This window comes from Nomascus leucogenys, chromosome 3 (genome assembly GCF_006542625.1).
Source record: "Nomascus leucogenys isolate Asia chromosome 3, Asia_NLE_v1, whole genome shotgun sequence".
Lineage (NCBI taxonomy): Eukaryota > Metazoa > Chordata > Mammalia > Primates > Hylobatidae > Nomascus > Nomascus leucogenys.
Window position 1 is genome coordinate 65,318,132 of NC_044383.1, and position 27,216 is coordinate 65,345,347.

General features: G+C 36.3%; 1 protein-coding gene across 1 annotated transcript in view; it reads left to right on the top strand.

The window, feature by feature from the left end:
• Positions 1-27,216, top strand: part of EYS (eyes shut homolog) — a 1,808,075-nt gene that overhangs the window by 910,452 nt on the left and 870,407 nt on the right. Inside the window, 2 exon segments of the mRNA XM_030809409.1 lie at positions 1,993-2,185; positions 3,307-5,073. Coding sequence (XP_030665269.1) covers positions 1,993-2,185; positions 3,307-5,073 — 1,960 coding nt within the window.

Sequence of the window (27,216 nt, forward strand, 5' to 3'; positions counted from 1 at the left end):
CTTCATTATGTTAAGGTATTTTTTTAATGCCAAATTTGTTGAGAGTTTTTATCATGAAGTGATGTTCAATTTTATCAAATTAATTTCTGCATCTATTGAGATATTTATATAGATTTTGTCCTTGATATTGTTGATTGATATATCACATTTATTGATTTACATATGTTGAAACATCCTTGCATGCCTGGGATAAATCCCACTTGACCATAGTGTATTATTCTTTGATGTGGTGTTGTATTCAGTTTGCTAGTGTTTTGGGGAGAACTTTTGCATCTAGGTTCATCAATGATAATAGCCTGTGGATTTTTTTTATGTTCTTGTCTAGTTTTGGTGTCAGGGTAATGCTGGCCTCATAGAATGAGTAAGGAAGAATTTCCTCCTCTTCAATGTTTTGTAATAGCTTGAGAAGAATTGGTGTTAGTTCTTTTCTTTTTTTTTTTGTTTTCATATATATTTTTTAATTTTATTATTATTATACTTTAAGTTTTAGGGTACATGTGCAGGTTTGTTACATATGTATCCATGTGCCATGTTGGTGTGCTGCACCCATTAACTCGTCATTTAGCATTAGGTATATCTCCTAATGCTATCCCTCCCCCCTCCCCGACCCCACAACAGGCCCTGGTATGTGATGTTCCCCTTTATGTGTTCTCATTGTTCAATTCCCACCTATGAGTGCGAACATGTGGTGTTTGGTTTTTTTATCCTTGCGATAGTTTGCTGAGAATGATGGTTTCCAGCTTCATCCATGTCCCTACAAAGGACATGAACTCATCATTTTTTATGGCTGCATAGTATTCCATGGTGTGTATGTGCCACATTTTCTTAATCCAGTCTATCGTTGTTGGACATTTGGGTTGCGAACTAGAAATGCCATTTGACCCAGCCATCCCATTACTGGGTATATACCCAAAGGATTATAAATCATGCTGCTATAAAGACACATGCACATGTATGTTTATTGCGGCACTATTCACAATAGCAAAGTCTTGGTGCTAGTTCTTTTCTAAAAGTATGATCAATTTCAGCAGTAAAGCCATCTGGTCCTGGGCTTTTCTTTGTTGAGAAAAGCAGTTATCTAACATCAGGAATCATCTGACATTTATACAAACTTTTTGGTGTGAGTTGAAAGTGACTACAGAATATGGAACTGTGAAACAACCACCACCCACATCTGAAACAAGACTTAAGTGTTCTGCAAATTAGATGTAATCTTTAACAAATATTAGAACACTAAAGCAGGGATGCCTATTAGGTATGTCTTTATTATTAGGAAATAGACATGTATTAGTATTTTAAAATCATTTTGAAATATTATTTTCTTACAAATAAAATGATTCAAATAGTATAACTTGTTTTTAACTCTACATTTATAAACGTATCTCTCTGGTCAATTTATACTTAATTATACATTATCATAATTTTCATTCACAGTTTCTTCATGTGAAAGCTATTTTATAGGATATGGTAGAAATAGCCTTTTCATGTCAAACTAAAACATATAAAGATCGTTCCTACTGCACGCCAATACAAACTAAAATAATTTGCAAATCACAAGAATATGTTTTCAAATTTTCTGTTGCAGATACTGCATTTTACATTAGCTTTCAACTAAATTTGACTTTTAGAGCAGAAAAGTTTTATAATTTGTAATGTGACTTCTTTTTTATATCCACATTAATTACCATACAGTACAAATTCTTCATTGGAAAACTATATTCTCAAAAGTAAAAATAGTATTTTGACTTAAAATTAAAGGAATTAAGAATAAATTTGGGCATTCCACTGTGCATATCTCAAATTGAAAGGATCGAGTCCATTTTGAAATATGGGTAAAATTTACTATGGAGATTTAATTTTCAAGTAAAATATTTTATTTGAGCTATCCAATATGTCTATGAAAATGCAAATGGATCTCAAAACAAACTTTAAAATTTCTCTCAGGAACAAAGAAACCGAGCTTAATTTAATTACTGTAATTGTCATTTGCAGACCTGCTCCATTGGGCTTCTTTGTGGTGATGAAATAAGAAGAATTACCTGTTTAACTCCCATCTTTCAAAGAACAGATCCCGTTTCCACACAGACATATACAGTTCCCCCTTCTGAGACTTTGGTCAGCAGCTTTCCATCTATAAAGGCTACTAGAATACCAGCCATAATGGACACTTACCCAGTTGATCAAGGTAAGTAGAAGTGGGTAAGATATTAAGACGTATGAGTTTGAAAAAGTTGTGTAGTAAAAGCATATTTTCTGAGTTATTAAATTTTTTTTTTCTGAGACATGATTTTTAGGGGTGTAAAATTAAGCATTATTGGTTATGTCTCTTGTTTAAAGTTTTGTTTTAAGTAATGTTGTTTGCTAATACTATTTCTGCATCAGTAAAAAAATGTAAATTAACAGTTTTTATTCCACTGTGTAAATTTTAATAGACAACTAGACCTCAATCCCAGCACGTTTTGTTTTAAAAGGGCCTTGTGCTACTTGCATCAATGTGTCTTTACTTCATATTCTCTGAGTCATTAAGGTAAATTTATATTCCTGTCAAATTATTTGACTAACACTCAGATAAAAGCTATGTGCTTATTTTCCTATTGTAATTATTTTAACAACTTGAGGCTGTTTTTTACATGTCCAATTATTTAACTTTCTAAATCAAGTGATGTCATATTATAAACAGTACATTGTATATTAAATTCCAAATTGACTCGTCATGTAGTCAATGCCACTTCGGATAATCAGAGTAAGAATTGTAGCCCTTAGCAAGGAATTCTTTAAGAAAAAATAATTTTGAAGGCTACTGGGTATTCTAAGTTGAAATGTACCTCGTCTATTTTTCATCTATGTAATTACTATTCTTTTAAAAAATTAAATTGAAATAGAGTGTTATCTAGTATGAACAGAACATTTTGCCTATTGAGGAAGTAAAACATTATTTCTAACATTTCTAACCCGATAGGTCAAACATTCATTAGTTGTGTCAATGACAAGGAGTTGTAATTTTTCATGTTTTCTTATTCAAAGGAGTCATTTAGTTGGGAATATGTCAATTCTATGTAATGCCATTTGTTCTGACTTTAGCCCTCCCATGGAGTGTAAATAATAGGAATTTTTGCATTTATGCAGTTTGTGAAATCATTAAACTCCTCATACACTTTTATTAGAAATATGATTTACAGAACCATATTTGTCTACATATAATGGATGTAAGGTGGCAGTGCAATTTGCCTGAGATTTATCCCAGTGCCAAAGTGGTTCGTTTCTAATTCATTTTTCTAATCTTTTTGGCTTTTTTCCTTTTTGTAGGTCCGAAACAGACAGGCATTGTCAAGCATGACATTCTCCCAACCACTGGTTTGGCAACGTTAAGAATTAGCACACCCTTGGAAAGCTACTTACTCGAAGAACTGATTGTCACTAGAGAGCTTTCAGCAAAACACAGTCTTCTTTCTTCCGCAGATGTTTCCTCTTCTCGATTCCTGAGTTTTGGTATTCATGACCCAGCACAAATTGTCCAGGACAAAACATCGGTATCACATATACTTATTCGAACTTCAGCAGCCACACTAGGTTTCTTTTTTCCTGATGGGAGAGCAAGGACCCCATTTATCATGTCTTCCTTAATGTCAGATTTTATTTTTCCTACACAATCTTTATTATTTGAGAACTATCAGACTGTTGCTTCATCTGCTACCCCAATGACTTCAGTAATTAGAAGCATTCCAGGGGCTGATATTGAGCTAAACAGGCACTCATTACTCTCCCGTGGATTCCTGCTTACAGCTGCCTCCATAAGTGCAACTCCAGTTGTCTCTAGGGGGGCTCAAGAGGATACTGAAGAATATTCAGCTGATTCTTTAATTTCAAGAAGAGAGCACTGGAGATTGCTCAGCCCCTCGATGTCTCCCATTTTTCCTCCTAAGATAATTATATCTAAACAGGTAACCATCTTAAACTCATCAGCTCTGCACCGGTTCAGTACAAAAGCCTTCATTCCCAGTGAATATCAGGCTATTACTGAAGCTTCAAGCAACCAGAGACTCACAAACATCAAATCACAGGCTGCTGATTCTTTAAGAGAATTAAGCCAAACATGTGCAACATGTTCTATGACTGAAATAAAATCCTCTCGTGAATTCTCAGATCAAGTTTTGCATAGCAAACAGTCCCACTTTTATGAGACATTCTGGATGAACTCAGCGATATTAGCCAGCTGGTATGCACTAATGGGAGCTCAAACTATCACTTCTGGGCATTCATTTTCTTCTGCTACTGAAATAACACCATCAGTGGCATTCACAGAAGTGCCATCTTTATTTCCTTCTAAAAAGAGTGCAAATAGAACAATTTTATCCTCATCCTTGGAAGAATCCATTACCCTATCAAGTAATTTGGATGTTAATTTATGTTTGGATAAGACTTGTTTATCCATTGTCCCTTCACAAACTATCTCTTCAGACTTGATGAATTCTGATTTGACTTCAAAAATGACTACTGATGAACTGTCAGTATCAGAAAACATTTTAAAACTATTGAAAATAAGACAATATGGCATAACTATGGGCCCCACTGAGGTACTAAATCAAGACAGCTTATTGGATATGGAAAAAAGTAAAGGATCTCATACACCGTTCAAACTTCACCCAAGTGACAGTTCTCTGGATTTTGAGTTTAACTTACAAATTTATCCGGATGTTACTTTAAAGAGATATTCAGAAATTACACATGCAAATGACTTCAAAAATAATCTGCCACCATTGACAGGCTCAGTGCCTGATATTTCAGAAGTCACCACCGATGTTGCATTTTATACAGTTTCAGCAACTCCAGCACTTTCAATACAGACGTCTTCCTCCATGTCTGTAATTAGGCCAGATTGGCCATATTTTACAGATTATATGACCTCTCTTAAAAAAGAGGTCAAGACTTCTTCAGAATGGTCCAAATGGGAACTTCAGCCTAGTGTGCAATATCAGGAATTTCCCACTGCAAGCTGGCATCTTCCCTTCACTAGATCTCTTACTTTGTCTTCACTGGAATCCATTCTGGCACCTCAACGGCTGATGATTCCCGGTGAGTTTCTCAGTTTCTGTTCAGTAAACTTTTAGAAATGAGTTTCTTTTCTATAGAGAAGAAAGAGCCTGTCATGGTCACCAGGTGCTCTAAACAGCCTCATTGTAATCAGGGCAGCAGCCAGTTCAATAGAGAAGGCACCTGCTGTTGTACCTGACACAGACAGTTATTCTTTATGCACTGCCACAAAGGCTACCAGATCAATACAGTAGTAGGTTGGAGACAGCTATACCGCTGGCAAGCAATCAGAAACTGAACTAGTTCAATTCATTACAACAGATCTCTCAAAGTTTAGAAATAACTTTTATTATTCTCATTTCTTGAAATAGCTTCTTTGTCAGGTTGAACACAATACAACATACTCTTTCTAAAGGTATCTTCAGTGGTGGCATTTTTTTTAATATGGGAAAGAGGAAATCACTGGAACATTCTTGAGATTTCCTATCCTCTATGGCATGGTATATCATTTTTAAATTTAAAGTTTTGTGTTTCATTTTATATAATTCAGAATATAAGTTAATTTCATGTATTTTATTTAACAAAAGCACTATGCAAAAATTGAAAGAGATAATATCTGTGAATTTGAATTCAGAGCCTTGATATATTAATGACAAGCCAGTTTTCTTAGATAACAGTTCTTACTTTAAGGCATATTTGAAATCACTAGTCTCCCCTTGTAATTGCTATCAAATTGGTAAGGATGTGAAAAAGGAAAAAGTTTAAAGAATTGTGTTTACCAGAAAGAGAAGATTTTTCATTATTTAAAGAAGTTCTATCTTGTGGAATTTTCAAGTGTTACTTTGTGGCAGTGAAATTAATTTTCCTTTGACGATAAACTTAGTGGTTTGTGTCTGTGTATGTATGGTTGTGTGTTTTTGCTTCATATATTACCCCAACGTTTAAAAGGCTTTAGGTGTGTAATTTATGGCTGAAAATTCAGTAACATGAAAGAACAAGTCATTCTATTTGGTATGTTCAATGTGATATAATTTTGTCTACAAAATATCTTAAAACCATGATAAAATTAATTACAAATTTAAATGTGGTATTGTCCTTGTACTTTTACAGGCTGATAGTTTGTGGTTTAGCTGTTACAACTCACATACAATGCCTAATACATCATTTCTCACATATAAGGTTCTTGGTAAATGTAGCAGAGTTAAAATGTCTCTCAAACAATTCATCCCATAGCCACCTCTTGGAAATAATCAGGACACAAATTCTTCATTATTAGTAAATAAAACCTTAAATTTGGTCTTTTTAAACATAATCTTGCTACTTTTCACTTTTCCTGTTCTTCATTCCCATTGCAACTATTCTTTGATTATTTTGACCTCACCTACATCTCCTAATCTCCTTCCAGTTTTTCTTGCCTTTCTAGTCCTTTAGTCATTATAATAAATCATTTGCAAGGCATTTGTTGACATTTTCCAATATGCTCATCCACTGTGTTGATCAGAGTCACATCAGCGAATAAGCAGTCTAATTGGGTATTTGGGGAGCGTTTAATATGGTAATTACTTATTAAAATGTGGGTAGAGTTTAAGGAAAACTAAGGATCTTACAGTTTTCAAGAGACCAATAACAGCAAAACATAGTTACCAGCATTGGGCCTAAAGAGACAGAGGTAAGAGAAGGACCAGAACCTGAAACGGAAAGCTTCTAGGTTACAGAAGGTGTGGCCTTTGGAAGTAGGACACAGGTAATCCAATAAGAACAGACAGGGAGGAGACTAGAAAATACTAGACAACCCCTTTCCTGTTGGCTTCTAGTCTTCTGCAGGTGCTTCTTATTAACCAAAGCTGTTCAGTAGCTGGAGGCTAAAGCCAGTCCTTTGAATTGATCTCCAGTGTTTAGAGGGTAGAATAAACAAGGGTGGAAAGAAGATTGGGAAGAGCAAATGTTGATGTATTAGATTCCTACATTTGTCAATTTCCAGCTTGTATTTTGTCAAAATTCATAATAATGGCTTGTTCCACTAAAATTCTTATGGAATTCCTCAACTAGGCTCTTAATTCTTCTAGGTAATCCTAATTAATTTTGAATTGGCCTCCTAAAATTTTCATCACAGTGATTATTTGAATTTTCTGATCTTTCTTAGCATGAATATCATAACCATCTTATTTGTTTAGCAAATGAACTTATTTCTAACTTCTCAACTGACAAATACCATCTAGTCTAATTAATCTTCTTTCCAGACTCCATCTTAAAATTATCTGGCAATGAAGGAAAGGAAAATAGAAAAACTTGGTGATACCATTGTTCCAGAGCCTTGTGTTTAAAAGCTTATTCCTTATCCATGGAATTACTTTTACACCTTGTCAAAAATCAATCAATGGTATACATGCGGGTCAACTTCTGGATTCTTAGTTTTTTTCAATTAATCCATATGTCTTTCTTTTACCCATTTCCAAAATGTCTTGGTTACTATAGTATTTTCTTCTTTTAAAATTGTTTTACACAATTTAGATGCAGATGTTGTCATAGTAGTCATTGGTATCCATGAAAGATTAGGTTCCAGGAACGTGCAGATACCAAAATCTATAGATACTCAACTCCCTTGTATAAATTAGTGTAATATGGCATATAACCTACACATATCCTCCCAGATCCTCATTGCTATACCTACAAGTGTGTCCAGAATTGGTGGGTTCTTGGTCTCACTGACTTCAAGAATGAAGCCACGGACCCTCGCGGTCAGTGTTACAGTTCTTAAAGGCAGCGTGTCTGGAGTTTGTTCCTTCTGATGTTCAGATGTGTTCGGAGTTTCTTCCTTTTGGTGGGTTCGTGGTCTCGCTGGCTCAGGAGTGAAGCGGCAGACCTTTGCGGTGAGTGTTACAGCTCTTAAGGCAGCGCGTCTGGAGTTGTTCGTTCCTCCCGGTGGGTTCGTGGTCTCGCTGGCTTCAGGAGTGAAGCTGCAGACCTTCGCGGTGAGTGTTACAGCTCATAAAGGCAATGTGGACCCAAAGAGTGAGCAGCAGCAAGATTTATTGCAAAGAGCGAAAGAACAAAGCTTCCACAGTGTGGAAGGGGACCCGAGCGGGTTGCCACTGCTGGCTGGGGCAGCCCGCTTTTATTCTCTTATCTGGCCCCACCCACGTCCTGCTGATTGGTAGAGCCGAGTGGTCTGTTTTGACAGGGTGCTGATTGGTGCGTTTACAATCCCTGAGCTAGACACAAAGATTCTCCACGTCCCCACCAGATTAGCTAGATACAGAGTGTCGACTGGTGCATTCACAAACCCTGAGCTAGACACAGGGTGCTGATTGGTGTGTTTACAAACCTTGAGCTAGATACAGGGTGCCGATTGGTGTATTTACAATCCCTGAGCTAGACACAAAGGTTCTCCACCTCCCCACCAGACTCAGGAGCCCAGCTGGCTTCACCCGGTGGCAGGTGGAGCTGCCTGCCAGTCCCGTGCCGTGCACCGGCACTCCTCAGCCCTCAGGTGGTCATGAGACTGGGCACCCTCGAGCAGGGGGCGGCGCTTGTCTGGGGGGCTTGGGTGGCACAGGAGCCCACGGAGGTGGGGGGAGGCTCAGGAGTGGCAGGCTGCAGGTCCCGAGCCCTGCCCCGCAGGAAGGCAGCCAAGGCCTGGTGAGAAATTGAGCACAGCAGCTGCTGACTCAGGTGCTAAGCCCCTCACTGCCCGGGCAGGTGGGGCCGGCCCGGAGGCTCCGAGTGCACCGTCCGCAGAGCCCATGCCCCCCCGGAACTCGTGCTGGCCTGCAAGCACCGCACACGGCCCTGGTTCCCGCCCACACCTCTCCCTCCACACCTCCCCGCAAGTTGAGGGAGCCAGCTGGCTCTGGCCTTGGCCAGCCCAGAAAGGGGCTCCCACAGTGCAGCAGCAGGCTGAAGGGCTCCTCAAGTGCCGCCAAAGTGGGAGCCCAGGCAGAGGAAGCGCCCAGAGCGAGCAAGGGCTGTTGAGGACTGCCAGCACGCTGTCACCTCTCACAAGGACATCTGTTTCTCCTCCAAAATCTTATAATGCTTCTAAAGCTGGGTTGGCAAACCACAGCCCTTGAAATCAAATCTTTTTCCTTGCCTGACTCTTTAAATAAGATTTATTAAAACACAGACATGCCTATTTGCTTACATATTGTCTACAGCTACTTTCATACTTAATGTCCCAAAGAATGAGTAGGTGTCAAGAAGGCCATGTGGCCTACACAACCGAAAATACTTACTGTCTAGCACTTTGTAGATAATGTTTGTCAGTTCCTACCTGAAGCACTTTCAAGGAGTTTAGTTGATGTTTGACTAAATTAAGTACCATGGAAAAATCTACCTGTTTACTTGTTTTCCTCTGTATGTATTCCTGGTTTGTTCTTTGACTTTTTTTTTTTTTAACCAAGTCATTCTCTAGGCATCATGTACTTATATCATTGTTTGATTTAAATCTCATTATAATATACTTTTAATATAAATACAATGAGAAATATTTCAAATATAGTAAGGGATTGCTATAGTATTTATATATTTTATTACACATATAAAGATCTAGAAAGATTACATCACTGGAAAACCTAGGTATAGAGATATATTTTTGACGATAAAGGAAATTTGATAATTCAACGCTGTATTGCTTATTGGAAATTTGTAATAAAACTAAAGTCAGCAAACTTAAAACTAAACTAAAACTAAACAATGTATAAATTTGAAACATTTTATAAAATTGAAACTGTGACTCTTTTTTTATACACATTATTCTTATAAATATGAACTGCAGATAAAAAGGCATTTGATATATGTACATAATCTGTTTATTTTATAGCATATATTTATAAATAAAAGACATCATGTGTTTGGCCTAACAATTGAACTTCTCAAGAAAGAAGTAGTGTTCAGTCACAAGTAAATTAGAACTCCTTAGAGTCCCTGAAGAGTATAATAAAAACATATGTTGTTTCCCACTGAGGTGAATATTCAATATTTATTCCTCCCATAGGTATTTTTATTCTAACATGGTTTCTACAAAAAGAAAAGATCAGTTTTTCATTATTTAAGGATATACCCAGTCATATTAAAATGAAAATATGCAAGTTTTCATTTATTGTTTCTACTAGTTAAAACATGTAGCAATTATAATAAAGCAGAATGTATTGACAAGAGTTTTTATAAAACAGAAGTTAAAATTTCATTATTATAGGTTTTAATCAAAACAGATTTTCTTAGTAAACTTTGAAAATATCCTCAATTTAATTATTGTCCCATTTTTGTAAACTGCATGTGAAGTGGTCCTATAAAACCTAAAATGATAGCCAGCACCAAGTTAAACAACTAGCATTACATAAATATGATTTCTGTGTTGTTCACTCTTGTACACCTAACATCTAACGCTAAGTGGCATTAAAATAGCTGCTTAGGCCGGGCGCGGTGGCTCACGCTTGTAATCCCAGCACTTTGGGAGGCCGGGGCGGGCGGATCACGAGGTCAGGAGATGGAGACCACAGTGAAACCCCATCTTTACTAAAAATACAAAAAATTAGCTGGGCGTGTTGGCGGGCGCCTGTAGTCCCAGCTACTCGGAGAGGCTGAGGCAGGAGAATGGCGTGAACCCGGGAGGCGGAGCTTGCAGTGAGCCGAGATTGCGCCACTGCACTCCAGCCTGGGCGACAGAGCGAGACTCAGTCTCAAAAAAAAAAAAAAAAAAAAAAAAATAGCTGCTTAATAGTGGTTGTATAAAGTCATTAAAACATATTACTGGAAATGATCTTTATAAAAACTCTGGTCTAATCTCTTCATGTAGAGAAATGATATAGTAGGCCATAGTCTAATGTTCTACAATGCAAAAATCTTGAAAGATTGAACTATTATATATAACTGTTTCTTACACGTAATGGTTTCCATGACACTGCCAAAATATAGAACAAATGCGTAACTGATGAAGGGAGATGTCTGCTTCCAAAGTGGACCACTGAGTGCTATCATTTCCACCATATGTGGTATTTCCATAATAGAAAAGTAGCTAAGGTAGCAAGCCTATAATTTTGGAGTCCCTTGCTGCTGGTGAATTTCTCACTTTGTATTGGACCACTAGGAAAAAAAAAAAATGACACTCTGAGCAACCTCTTGTGATTAACAAAGTGAGGCATCATGGAGCCACCTCTATCAACATGATTCTTTGAGTTTTGTGTACTTTTTGAAGTGCATGATTGCTGGCCTTGTAGTACGGTGACAGCTCTATTAAATTGAATCAAAGTCCTTTTCTCTGACATCTTCGAAGCTGGATGACTTTGTGTGGTTTAACATACAAAGGAAATAAGATTTAAGAGAAAAAGGGAACATATTCTAGCAACTTGGCATTATTTTCCTACAGCAATATGACTCTATTTTTTCCACTAGTTGTTTGTGAAGGATATAAGAGCAATCAGAGTTCATGAACCAAATATTCTCAAATAGCAATGGATAGGAAAAATAGTGTTTGAGTTATGTTTATTCCATTTTTAGTTGTAATGTACACTGCAGATAAAATTCTAATAAATGACAAAGGGGCATTTCCTCCAAGAATAAAAAGGATAAGTCAAGGTAAGATATTTAATAATATAATTTACTGCATCATTAAACAAAAAGACTTTAACACTCAATTGATAGTTTATTAAATGTGTTCATTGTATCTCTTGTTTGTTCTTTCTGAAAAGATTTACATCTTCAAATCTTTTTGGCATCTATTAATATTTCCTAATCATACCAGTATAGAAATAGCTCACAACAATATTCAGTGTCTTAATGCTGAAACAGAAGAGATAGTTTCATTAAACTCATTAACAGTTCAAAATGCCTTATGTATACATGTACACATATTTCTTACACATAATTTCGAAAATATGGGAAAAAATGCATTAAGCGTCTTAGTCTATTTGTGTTACTATAACAAAATACCACAGAATGGATATTTATTTCTCAGTTTTGGAGACTGGTAAGTTCTAGATCGAGGTGCCAGCAAGTTCAATGAGTGTCTGGTGAAGAATGTTTCCTCATGTATGGTGCATTCTAGGTGTCCTCATGTGGAAGAAATGTCAAAAGGGCTGAACTCACCACATCAAGCACTGTTAACAGACACTAATTACATCCAGAAGAGAGAATACTTCATGGTCTAATCACCTCCTAACGACCCTACTTTTTAATACTGCAGCACTGGTGATTGAGCTTCAACATGAATTTTAGAGTAGACACAAATATCCAAATCATAGCATTAAGCAACAAAAAATTCAAACTACTGCTTATTAAAACCATACAGAACAGTTTAAAAGGTAAAATTTACTAACCATAAAAAGTATATAAATGGATAGTGATATCTTAATTTGAGCACTCAGAAATGTAGGCTGTTAATGTTACATACAATATTTGAAAAGTATAAAGAAATTCCAAACGAGGCCAAATAAGATAATACTTAGAACTTATATTATTTTAAATTGCAGAAGTATAACCAAGAAACTGTTGAATAGAAAGGGCAATAAGAGAATGTGTATGTTTATGTAATACATAAAAACTATAGTTAAAATATTATATTGCTCCAGACAATGCTGATAAAAGGAAATAGAATAGAAAGTCTAGATATACCTGCTATATATAAAACTACATCCAACGGGTGATTGTGAGTCCATAGAGAAAGATTATTTGCTGAATTCTGTTGATGTATTGTGTTATTTTGAAAACTTGTTCTCTACGTTTCAGGCCAAAATAAATTCTATTAGGAATAACCACATAAAATTGCAAAACAAAACATGAAATGATCTGAATAAAAGTTTCAACATTTATTTTAGATACAGTGGGTATGTGTGCAGGTTTGTTACATGGTGTATGGTGTGATGCTGAGGTTTAAGGTTCAGATCCTATCATCCAAGTAGTGAGCATAGTGTCCAATAGGTAGGCATTTCAACCCCTACCTGCTCTCTCCCCAACTTCTACTAGTCCAAAGTGTCTGCTGGTCCTATGTTTATGTCCATAGGTACTCACTGTTTAGCTCCCACTTACACATGAAAACATGTAGTATTTGGTTTTCTATTCCTGTGTTAATTCACTTAGGATAATGACCTCAAGTTGTATCCATATCGCTGCAAAGGACATGATTTTGTTCTTTTTATGGCTGTGTAGTATTCAATGATGTGTACGCACCACCTTTTATACAGTCCATCATTGACTGGCACGTGGGTTGGTTCCGTGTCTTTGCTGTTATGAATAGTGCAGTGATGAATATACAGATGTATGTGTCTTTTTAGTAAAACTGTTTTATTTTGAGTATATATCCAGTAATGACATTGCTGGGTCAAATAATAGTATTTATTTAATCTCAAAATTGAACATTTTTAACTGTGAAAGCAAAATTAGAAAATTATAAATTAAATGTTGATAATGAGTACATTTGATAGTACATTAACGAAAAGTAATACCTTTCTAAGCCAAAAAATGATCTTCAGCATTGTTAAAGAAAATATGTGCAGCCATGTTTTACCTTACAAGACAGACATATGATTATTAAGTGTTCTTTTAAATTGATGGCAAAATGCTGACCACTAGAACAGTAAAACAATTTGCAAATAAAAACTATATGCAGTAAAATATATTCAAAAATTATTAAGAGCAACTCAGAGTACCAAATTCAAAATGTGGCACAAATTCTAACTGCCTATTTGTTAGTCTTATTTTTTCCAGTTGTATTGGTCTGAATTAGGAAAGTCACAGTGGAGGCACCTCTATTGGTGGGAGAGTAAATTGGCACCATCTTTCTGGAGGATTATTTGTTAATAAAAATTTTAAAAGCATTAAAATATAATTTCAATTTTAGAAAATTATTACTGACATTTAAAATTATATTAAAATTTTAAAAAATTGGAAAACAACTATTATCCTAATATGGTGGCTTTATTAAATAAATATTGACATGGAAAATTGCTTCTCTCATCCTATAGAAAAAAATGTAAAACCATGTATACAACCTATTTCTAAATACATGTATACATGCACACCACACATATGCAACCTAATTCTTCCAGATCCTTAATATTGTTTTTCATATTTACTTTTATTTTCTACATACTTTACACATTACTATATACTTTTTATCAGAACAAATATGTTTTTGCAAATATGTGTTTTATTGAGATAAGAATATTTCAAAAAGCATATTTGATCATTTTATTCATGTTAGATTAAACTATTTACAAGAATTTTGAGAAATATATTCATGTAGAAAATTATTGTAAGTCATAGCATTATAATAGTTAACAGGAAATCAATTGAAAAAAGTATAACATATATCTTGCATGGAACACAGAGATATATTTTATGTCCAAACATGCCATCTACATATTTTTAGTGAAATTATTATGTTTATGTTAAAATCATTAATCACATTTCTACAGCATTCTTTATGTTTTAGTGAATTTAAAAGAAAAATTGAATGGAATTAATCGCTTTTTTTTTTTTTTTTTTGAGGCAGAATCTCGTTCTTGTTGCCCAGGCTGGAGTGTGATGGTGCAATCTCGACTCACTGCAACCTCCACCTCCCAGGTTCAAGCGATTCTCCTGCCTCAGCCTCCTGAGTAGCTGGGATAACAGGCATCTGTCACCACGCCTGGCCAATTTTGTATTTTTAGTAGAGATGGGGTTTCTCCACGTTGGTCAAGCTGGTCTTGAACTCCCAATCTCAGGTGATCCGCCCACCTCGGCCTCCCAAAGTGTTGGGATAGCAGGCATGAGCTACTGTGCCTGGCCTAAGCACATCATTTTATTCAATATTCAAGTGTTCATTGATGGTCCACTTTGTGACAGGCACCAGCCACCACTATGATTGTTTGTTTGTTTGCCTGCTTGCTTATTTGGGCCCAGAAGTGTTCAAATATAAGCTATAGCTCTTTAATACAATAACATCTTTTTTTTTCTACCTATTTTGAATCATATGTTTATATCCTAGAGTTTTTTTGAATAATGTTTATATCCCAGGGTTTTCAAACTCCTCATTCCTATATTTACATTTTATAAACCAGCAAACAAGGAAAAAGTTTTCATTCTGATTAAAACTATTAAACACCAAAGATGTCCAACCTATGAGTAAAATGTAGACACTTCCAACCATACCTCTCAAAGTTACTTTACTACATTAAAAGCCACTCAGAACCCTTTTTCTGTGGCCAAGGAAGTATTTGCATAGAAGACAGAATCTTTTGTAACAATATATAATGTCACTTTCATTCTAACTTACTTAAAATATATGCAATGAACCTCATTTGGAACTAACCCAGTAATGAATGCTGCTGGTTTTCCTACAGGGCCAACTGTATCTGCTGAAACCCAACACACAGGAGCAATAAGATCAGAAGTAAAATCCTGGCATTTTCTTTCCTGTACATCTGCTAGCACCTTCCTAAGAAATGAAAGCCCTGTGCTTTTGTGTTGTGCTAGTTTGTAGTATTCCAGAGCATTCGTTATTTGCATTTAATTCCTGCTAGTCATTGCATGGAATAGTGTTATTGACATTCTATAGAGAATACAGTAGAGTGATTGTGATAGTTTAATAATACAAACTTTTTTGTGCATGCTATAGTTCTTTGGTTTTGAAATACTTTCATTTTCATTGCTGCATACCCATCTCAGTGATACATGACCTTGGAAAAATAGCAAGCAAAAGAAAAGACCAAGGATTGGCAAACTATGGCCTGCAGGCCAAATCTGACCCATTCTTTGTTTTTGGAAAGACAGTTTTACTGGAACACAGCTATAACTATACCAATTCATGTACATCCCCAAAATTTCTGGCACCAGGGACCAGTTTCGTGGAAGACAGTTTTTCCACGGGGGGCTAGGGGATGCCACCCTAGTTTTATGCACAGACTCCTTTTCACATGCTGACTACTGAAATGTTAGAATCCTCCAATATTTGCTCTTAGATGTTTCCCATCACTCTCTTTCTTCCTTCCTCCCCTCTTTCCACTCATCTTTAATTCTTTAGTCAATTCTTATTCCTTTATTCCACAATATGTCTTTGTACTTTCACTCATAGCTTCAAATATCTGCAGAGATATATACTTTCTTATTTTGTACTATTTATTGTGTTTCACCTATAAGTCTCTCAATACTTTAAACTTGAGATAAAATTGTTATCTTCCCAACACCAAAAATCTTCATCTCTCTCCCTGCCCATATTTCCTTTTCCCTGATTCATCCCTCATATGAAATTTACATCCATCTGGATTTCTAAACTTCAGGGTAAACTTTATCAAAAATACTATGAATTATATTTAGGAATTCTCTCATTCAGCTTTTTATGTCTGTTTATTACAACTCCAGTTTTGTCTCTTATGATCTCTCTTGAACTAATGCAGTTCTCCCTAAATGGACAATTTCTAGTCTCTAGTCTTTCTATTCCGCCTTCCGCATTATTTTCAGAGGTTTAAAAAATAATATACACATATACATATTATTTTCTTTCCTCTATTTTAAAAATTACAAGTTATTCTTTTTTATGAGAAAAGGTTTAAAATCCTAAGCATTCCAACTAGTATATTCAACCTTGATTGCATCATCTAAAGTCATTCTCTACCAGTCATTTCTAACCTGTTTTATGATTCACCATTCCTCAGTCCTGTCATACAGTTGCACAACTCTGCACTTCAGTGTTCATAGTCCCTTCTCATGAATGCCCTTTATTGCCCAGTCTATCAGAATTCCTGCCCTAAGGCCCAATTCAAATGCCACTGCCTATTGGAAGACTTCTGTGAAAAAAACCTTGAAGATTTAATTTTTCCCTTTATCCTTGCTCCTATGTAGAATATTGTGCATAACTCAATGTCACCTTGACTTTGGTCGTTTGTTGTTTCTGTTAGCTTCCCTCAGCAGTATTTGGGATTTTTCAGGAGGAGTTATATGTTAATAGACATAATACTTTATCCAAAGCTTTGCTGTAAGAATGGAGATCCCAGAAAGGCTGTAAATCATCTATCTTAAAAATCGTCACAAAGACTTATCAACTTAATATAGGTTAAGAAGGCTTAGTTATGAAAGCTTCTATGAACAGAGCAACATAAGCTATGAAAATATCGAAGTCTAGGAATGGAAAACACCCTGGGACTTAAAAAATGTATATATAATGTGACTGGTTCCTAAGGAAGAAGTTGGGGGGCTCAATATACAGTAATCCCAATAAATTATCAACTTAATGATGGCTAAGAGTGACTTTGAACAGGTCAATGATTTCATACCACAAGACTCCAGGCAGCTAGTGAGACATGTAAAGGTAAGAGATCATGGCTTATTTCAGAGTAACCAGCCAGTATAGTGCATGATTCCAGATGTCCAGAAAGCAGGATTCATGTAGGAAAGAGCTGTCTGTTCTTGAGCAAAGATTCAGTACAGTAGAATTTCAGGACTTAATATCAGTTCTACACTGAGAATATGAATGAGAATGGGCATTTTCATGTTCTAAGCAGAGGACCTAAGCCAATAACCCTGTCTGTGACCTGGTCCAGTGATAATAAGGCTTGTGGAGGACATTTATAAGGAGGAAATGGTTGGACCAAGAAACAACACAGATACTCACTGGGCATCTCTAGAAATCATTGAAATGAGGACAAAAATTCCTGGTTTCCAGGATAATTATAATAGTAACTGGCATTTATTTAATACCTGCTTCATTCATGAGAATGATCTGGGGTTGGAGATTTGGTCTCTATACAACTTTCCAGATGACACAAAGGCAAAGACTATCTTGGCTCAGGTTCCAGTGAGTTGGCATTGGAATTTGAGCGTGTGAAATCCAGATATCATGGATTACTGTTCAAGGAAGGAAGTGAGGTTCTGCTTATCATTTTTGTCCTTCAGGCCTTCATTGACTTTCCTGATAGGGCAGATCTTAGCTGGGTCTTCTAGTGAAGAGCGTCTCTCACTCCAGGTGTTGAGAAAGGCCAGGGCAGAATTGATTAAAGCAAGGGAGCAAGGATCAAAACTGGAATAAAGACCTGAGACACATTCTTTTGCCCATGGGTAGGACCAACATACATAATTCTGCTAATGAGGAGAAGAACTTGCTTCTCCACAGACTTTTTAAATTCTGTTTACTAATGTCAGTCACTCGTACATAGAAAATTAATGAAAAGATATTTCTGTTGCCTCCCAAATCTATTTATACTTGAAGCATGTGGTGCAGTATGACAGGTTGTCACTTTAATAGGCATCAATCAGTAATATTTTGAGATGGTATTTAATGTCAGTAATTAAGATATTATTTAAACCCCTCAACAGTGTTATCACCTAAGTGTAATAGTGATTACCATAAAATATGTTCTTCCATAATAACCATGTTTCACTTAGCAGCACATTTTATTGTGAATACACCATGTCCTGGACTCCATAGTTGGTGATACATTGCTAAACACGAAAACAAGACAGAAATTTTCTGCCCTCTGGAGCTTAACTTCTAGTGGAGAGAGACAGATAATAAACACTAACCATAACACACACACACACACACACACACACACACACACACACACACACACAGAGAGAGAGAGAGAGAGAGAGAGAGAAAGAGAATGTGATACAAGAAAAAGTAGAAGTAGAGCAAGTGTGGGGTGTCACAAGTTCTGGGTTGAAGAGTGAGGGATAACACTGTTACATTCTACCATCAGGATTGATCTCTTTGAGGAAGACAACTTGAAGAGGATGAGCTAGATGTGTAGCTATAGGAGGGAAGAATAGCCCACAGAGCAAATAGCCAGTACTGTGTTAAGGTAGGCATGTATTGACATTTTCTAGGACCATCAGGGGCGACAGTGTGGATGAGCAGGCAAGCAAGGTAGAGACTTGTGGAGGATGAAGTCACATATAATGGGGGAGAGGAGCACAATTAGATTCCAATAATTTTAGGCAATTTTAAGACCTTGTTTTGTATTCTGAGTGGAAATAAAGACTTATTCCAGGGGTTTAAGCAGAGAAGTGAAATTATCTGAGTGACCACTCTGGCTATACTATGGAGAACAGATCAGTGTGTGAGATTTGGGCAGGAATACAGGAAGGGAGAATAGTTAAGAGGCTAATGCCCTAATACAGGCTAGAAATGGCCATGGCTCAGTCTAGTCTGTCAGCATGAAAGCTTGAGAAATTGTCAGATTCTGGATATGTTTTGAAGGTTGAGTCAATGGAATTTTCTGATGCATTGGATTATTTTTATTTTGATAATCAATTTTATGAAGCAGAGAGAAGCATCTTAAGCCACCCTCTAAGGACAAATAAAGGAAAATAATGCAAACCAATTTTTAGACACGCTACAAGTAGGCTTATCAGAAATTTTTATCAGCTATAAAACCATCTCTAACAACAGCTCTATTATAATGCAAAACTCTGATAAGTTTATAATGACATTCCTTATTGCAACCCTGAGGCACAGAAAGAACCTCTGATTTCTGCATCTGCCAAGAGTTAATAAGTCATATTGATTCTAAAATATATGTTTGGTATTGTGCATCTATACTCATTCTTGGACATTGATTTGTATCTTCACGTTGAGGAACTCTACTTAACTATAATATTTAATAACATAAGCTATGAATGCCCTGATCATAGGGATTTTTAACTAAAATACTCTATGCATATGTCTGTGTGTGTGAGTGTGTGTGTGTAGTGTGCATTTTTATGTAACAAAGTAAAAATGGAGTGGGGAGACATAAATATAATTTGAATGATAGAGTAGAGGTAATAATTAGAAAATACAGAACAATAAAAGAAAATATTTAAAGAGGATGGTGGATGTCGAAGACATGACATTTTATTATATTTCCTCTAAGTATTTTAATTGTGACACCAATGATGGAATGGTGAATATATTTTGATGAACAATGTAACATATTAGTCTTCTAGGTCTGCCATAATAAGATACCAGAAACTGTCTCAAAACAGCAGAGATTTATTGTCTCACAATTCTGGAGTCTAGCTGTACTGAAGCAAAGTGTCAGCAGGGTCATGCTTCCTCAGAAACCTACAGGGGAGAATCCCTCCGTGCCCCCTCCTAGCTTCCTTGGTGGTGGTCAAGCTTCGATGTTTCTTGACTTGCAGCTGCATCACTCCAATGTCTGCCTCTCATCACATGTATTCTCCTCGTGTGTCTTCACATCATCTTTTTAGAAGAACACCAGTCGTAATGGATTCAGTCACAGTCTCACCTTAACTAATTACATCTCTAATAACTCTATTTATAAATAACATCACATGCTGAGTTATTGGAGGTTGAGACTTTAACATGTCACTGGGGGAATATAATCCAATCCATTTTGAAAAGCTACAATACTCAATTAGCTTTCTTAGAGACTATTGTTTCCTCCTAATGGCAAATTAAGCACAAGGCTGATACATCATGAAAAACAATTGCTTATATTCTTCATAATTTAGTAATTTTCTTAAATAAGAAACTATTTTTAAATAAAATTATTTTGTTTGAAAGCTTAAAAGAAATACGAGATTTTTGTGATTCAGACAAAAATTTCGTGAATAAATATACATAGCACCATAGATGTGTTGATATTCTTCAGTCTTCTAAAGACCTTTCCCCATAAATATCTAAGTGGGAACAAGTGAACAAAAACACTCTCAACATGTTCGTTTGGTATTTCCCCCCCCTCTGGCCCTGGATAGACGTTATTTTTAAAATTTTAAGTATATTAACCTGTCTTAATCTCAATTTTCTCATCTGAAAAATACTTAAGACTTTTAAAGTCGCTTCACTTCTTTAACATTCTAAAAACCGGGGGTTGGGCATATATTCATTACAAATGAGTCTCATTCTCCTGAAAGATGGATTGTGGAAGTTACTTCCAAAGAACAAGCAGGAAATGCACTGATCACCAAGTCACAATGTTGCTTACGTGATTTTGGCAAACTCTCACTGTTCTCAGATCACTTATTACAGGTTTTTCACTTTCTAGTCAAGGATCATGTAAATGCTACCACACTAAAGCAAATGTTAGCCCAAAGTCCTTATGCGTTTTCCAAAATTGTTAAAGGCCTTCAGTTGTTCAATTTCAGTGCCTGGTAATATGACAGAAGCTTGGAACATGAATAAATCCCAGAATTTCCATTCTATAACCTACTAGCTCTTTGTCTTTAGAAAAGTTCTATGACACAGCCTCAGTTTGCTCATCTATAATATATGGCTACCACTAATTTTGTGCAGTCATTTGGAGGATTATCTGAATTTATATAAATTGCTGTCACAGTGCCACCTAAATGTTAGCCTGTCCCCAAACTTTCAGTTGTTTAATTTAATTCCATATACTCTCTTTAGTTTATAAACTACTGTCACAACTCATTTACTACCTGTCTAGTTCCTTAAGCTTAGAGTACTTGAAACCTAAACTTGGTGCCTGCCCTGAATTTTATTACTATGTACCATACCTTTGACTTCTTCACTTACTGCTGACTAATTTACCATATTCTGACATTTGATTTCTAAACATGGTCACATTCTTGCCTCTGTTGTGGTTCTGTGTACCTGACCATACTTTAGCCAGGGGCTTCCAATGCTTCTCTAGATCTTATTAATTGCTATTTAGAAGTTTTAATGTTTCACTAGCTCGCTGAGGCTCTGAGGCAGTTCTTACCACCTTCCCTGGACTCCTTGCTTCTGCCATGAAGCTGTCTCTTCCTTCCTAAGAGCCTTATTCCTCATCCTGCTTTGACAACTTGAGGTTATGCAATGTCTAACCCCTCCTTTCTATGTTTTCAATTCTAAGAATCTTCAAGTGTAGAAACCACATTAACTTTTGTATTCCAATAATGTCTTCTTTTTTTAATGCAATGCTCTTTATTTTCCCTTTTCTTTGAAAATTTCGTGTTTTACTTTCTAAAAAGGATTTTAATACTGAAGAAACAAGACATGAAAATTCAATCCATATTTTCATGTGGATAAAATTCTGTATATAATTTGGAAACATCAGATGATAAGAATAACTCTTTTGATTTAACATTATGACTAGGTGCTATACTTTTCTGTTTGATTTTCAATCACACACTTATTCTGGGTGAAGTTTCCCTAAGTAGTTTACCATTTTGGTTAGACATTGGATACATTTTTATCTTCTCTATGTACTTCCTCTCTTCTTTTGATACTAGTGCCTCTATCACTCTCTAAACAGCCTGACCAGCTTTCTGTAATAGAAGGAAATAAAGTTGTATTTTACCATTTTGACAGCTGAAATCAATAAAGCAAAATTGTGTTCTTTTAGATCATTTAATATTTATACCTGAAGGCATATAAGTATCATTGTGTATACTTGAAAAACACTTCGTTTTTAAAACCAACAGGGGCTGTAAATGAAATTACATATTTTTCATCAACTGGCTGAAGAAATGTACTTATTTTATTAACCCCACAGGAATTATGCCCCCAATTTTATGTTTGGTTGAACTTTAAAAACGTAAGAAATGAATATATCAGTTTTTGTTTATTTTTGTTTTAACTGTGAGCATTTTATTAGGACTGGTACTTCTCCCTCAAGGTTTTTCTTTGTTTCCAGCTGAATCCCATTAATTGACTCAAGGTAGCTTTGGAGCAAATCTTCTTACCCTGAGACTCTATGATTCATGCGTTCCATGATTATCAATATTACATGGGGAAGTGGTTTGTTCTTTTATTCAACCACAGCTTATTGATTTTTTTTAATAGTTTAAGTTCTAGGATACAGGTGCAGAACGTACAGGTTTATTACATAGGTATACACGTGCCATGGTGGTTTGCTGCAACCATCAACCTGTCATCTACATTAGGTATTTCTCCTAATGCTATCCCTCCCCTTGCCCCCACCCACCAGCAGGCCCTGGTGTGTGATGTTCCTCTCCCTGTGTCCATGTGTTCTCATTGTTCAACTCCCACTTATGAGTGAGAACATGTGGTGTTTGGTTTTCCGTTCCTGTGTTAGTTTGCTGAGAATGATGGTTTCCACCTTCATCCATGTCCCTGCAAAGGACATGACCTCATCCTTTTTTATGGCTGCACAACATTCCGTGGTATATATGTGCCACATTTTCTTTGTCCAGTCTATCATTGGTGGGCATTTGGGTTGGTTTCAAGTCTTTGCTATTGTGAATAGTCCTGCAATAAACATACATGTGCATGTGTCTTTATAGTAGAATTATTTATAATCCTTTGAGTATATAACCAGTAATGGGATTGCTGGGTCAAATGGTATTTCTGGTTCTAGATCCTTGAGGAATTGCCACACTGTCTTCCACAATGATTGAACTAATTTACACTCCCACCAACAGTGTAAAAGCATTCTTGTTTCTCCACAACTTCACCAGCATCTGTTGTTTCCTGACTTTTTAGTGATCGCCATTCTAACTGGCATGAGATGGTATCTCATTGTGGTTTTGATTTGCATTCCTCTAATGACCACTGATGATGAGCTTTTTTTCATATGTTTGTTGCCTGCAAAAAATGTCTTCTTTTGAGAAGTGTCTGCTCGTATCCTTTGCCCACTTTTTGATGGGGTTGTTTTTTTCTTGTAAATTTGTTTAAGTTTCTCGTAGACTCTGAATTTTAGCCTTTTGTCAGATGGATCCAATGCAAAACTTCTCTCCCGTTCTGTAGGTTGCCTGTTCACTCTGATGATAGTTTCTTTTGCTGTGCCGAAGCTCTTTAGTTTAATTAGATCCCATTTGCAAATTTTGGCTTTTGTTGCCATTGTTTTTGGTGTTTTAGTCATGAAGTCTTTGCCCATGCCTATGTGCTGAATGGTATTGATTGCCTGGGTTTTCTTCTAGGGTTTTTATGACTTTAGGACTTACGTTTCAGTCTTTAATACATTTTGAGTAAATTTTTGTATAAGGTGTAAGGAAAGGATCCAGTTTCAGCTTTCTGCATATGGCTAGCCAGTTTTCCCAGCACCATTTATTAAATAGGGAATCCTTTCCCCATTGCGTGTTTTTGTCAGGTTTGTCAAAGATCAGATGGTTGTAGACGTGTGGTGTTATTGCTGAGGCCTCTGTTCTGTTCCATTGGTCTCTATGTCTGTTTTGGTGCCAGTCCCATGCTGTTTTGCTAACGGTAGCCTTGTAGCGTAGTTTGAAGTCAGGTAGTGTGATGCCTCCAGCTTTGTTCATTTTTCTTAGGATTGTCTTGGCTATACAGGCTCTTTTTTGGTTCCATATGAAATTTAAAGTAGTTTTTTTCTAATTTTGTAAAGAAAGTCAACAGTAGCTTTATGGGGACAGCTTTGAATCTATAAATTACTTCGGGCAGTGTAGCCATTTTCACAATATTTATTCTTCCTATCTATGAGCATGGAATGTTTTTCCATTTGTTTACATCCTCTTTTATTTCGTTGAGCAGTGGTTTGTACTTCTCCTTGAAGAGGTCTTTCACATCCCTTGTAAGTTGGATTCCTAGGTATTTTATTATCTTTGTAGCAATTGTGAATGGGATTTCACTCATGATTTGGCTGTTTATCTGTTGTTGGTATGTAAGAATGCTTGTGATTTTTGCACATTGATTTTGTATCCCGAGTATTTGGCAAAGTTGCTTATTAGCTTAAGATTTTGGGCTGAGATGATGGGGTTTTCTAAATATACAATCATGTCATCTGCAAACAGAGACAATTTGACTTCCTCTTTTCCTATTTGAATGCCCTTTATTTCTTTCTCCTGCCTGATTGTCCTGGCCAGAACTTGGTGAGAGACAGCATCTTTGTCTTTTACTGGTTTTCAAAGGGAATGCTTCTGGCTTTTGCCCATTCACTATGATATTGGCTGTGAGTTTGTCATAAATAACTCTTATTATTTTGAGATACGTTCCATCAATACCTAGTTTATTGAGAGTTTTTAGCATGAAGTGGTGTTGAATTTTATCATAGGTCTTTTCTTCATCTATTTAAATAATTATGTGGTCTTTGTCATTGGTTCTGTTTATGTGATGGGTTAGGTTTTTTGATTTGCGTATGTTGAACCAGCCTTGCATCGCAGGGATGAAGCTGACTTGATCATGGTGGATAAGCTTTTTGATGTGCTGCTGGATTCAGTTTGCCAGTATTTTATTGAGGATTTTTGCATTGATGTTCATCAGGGATATTGGCCTGAAATTTTTTTGTTGTTGTGTCTCTGCCAGATTTTGGTATCATGATGATGCTGGCCTCATAATATGAGTTGGGGAGGAGTCCCTCTTTTTCTATTGTTTGCAATAGTTTCAGAAAGAATGGCACCAGCTCCCCTTTGAACCTCTGGTAGAGTTTAGCTGTGAATCGATCTAATCCTGGGCATTTTTTGGTTGGTAGGCTATTAATTACTGCCTCAGTTTCAGAGCTTGTTATTGGTCTATTCAGGGATTTGACTTCTTCCTGGTTTAGTCTTGGGAGGGTATATGTGTCCAGGAATTTATCCCTTTCTTCTAGATTTTATAGTTTATTTGCATACAGGTGTTTATAGCATTCTCTGATGGTAGTTTGTATTTCTGTGGGATCAGTGGTGATATCCCCTTTGCTATTTTTTATCGTGTCTATTTGATTCTTCTCTCTTTTCTTCTATATTAGTCTGGCTAGTGATCTATCTATTTTGTTAATATTTTCAAAAAAAAGCAGCTCCTGGATTCGTTGATTTTTTGAAAGGTTTTTCGTGTCTCAAATTCCTTCAGTTCTGCTCTGATCTTAGTTATTTCTTGTCTTCTGCTGGTTTTTGAACTTGTTTGCTCTTACTTCCCTAGTTCTTTTAATTGTGATGTTAGGGTATTGATTTTAGATCTTTCCTGCTTTCTCCTGTGGCCATTTAGTGCTATAAATTTCCCTCTAAACACTAAGGAGTGTCCCAAAGATGCTGGTACATTGTGTCTTTGTTCTCATTGGTTTCAAATAACTTCTTTATTTCTGCCTTCATTTTATTATTTAACCAGTAGTCATTCAGGAGCAATTTGTTCAGTTTCCATGTAGTTGTGTGGTTTTGAGTGAGTTTCTTAATCCTGAGTTCTAATTTGATTGCACTGTGGTCTGAGAGACTGTTTGTTATGATATTCGTTGTTTTCCATTTGCTGAGGAGTGTTTTACTTCCAATTATGCAGTCAATTTTAGAATAAGTGTGATGTGGGGGTGAGAAGAATGTATATTCTGTTGATTTGGGGTGGAGAGTTCTATAGATGTCTATTAGGTCTGCTTGGTCCAGAGCTGAGTTCAAGTCATCAATATCCTTGTTAATTTTCTGTCTTGTTGATCTAATATTGCCATTGGGGTGTTAAAATCTCCCCCTATTATTGTATGGGAGTCTAAGTCTCTTTGTAGGTCTCTAAGAACTTGCTTTATGGATATCATCCTCCTGTATTGGGTGTATACATATATTTAGCATAGTTAGCTCTTCTAGTTGCATTGATCCCTTTAGCATGACATAATGCCCTTATTTGTCTTTTTTGATCTTTGTTGGTTTAAAGTCTATTTTATCAGAGATTAGGACTGCAATCCATGCTTTTTTTTGCTTTCCATTTGCTTGGTAAATATTTCTCCATCTCTTTATTTTGAGCCTATACACGTGAGACAGGTCTCCTGAATACAGTGCATCCATAGGTCTTCACTCTTTATCCAATTTTCCAGTCTGAATCTTTTAATTGAGGCATTTAGCCGATTTACATTTAAGGTTAATATTGTTATGTGTGAATTTGATCCTGTCATTATGATGCTGGCTGGTTATTTTGCCTGTTAGTTGATGCAGTTTCTTCATAGTGTCGATGGTCTTTACAATTTGGTATGTTTTTGCAGTGGCTGGTAACGGTTGTTCCTTTCTATATTTAGTGCTTCCTTCAGGAGCTCTGGTAAGGCAGGCCTGGTGGTGACAAAATCTCTCAGCATTTGCTTGTCTGTAAAGGCTTTTATTTCTCCTTCGCTTGTGAAGCTTAGCTTGGCTGGATATGAAATTCTGGGTTGAAATTATTTTCTTTAAGAATGCTGAATATTGGCCCCCACTCTCTTCTGGCTTGTAGGGTTTCTGCAGAGAGATCCGCTGTTAGTCTGATGGGCTTCCCTTATGGGGTAACCCAAGCTTTCTCTCTGGCTGATCTTAACATTTTTGCCTTCATTTCATCCTTGGGAAATTTGAGGATTATACGTCTTGGGGTTACTCTTCTCAAGGAGTATCTTTGTGCTGTTCTCCGTATTTCCTGAATTTGAATGTTGGACTGTC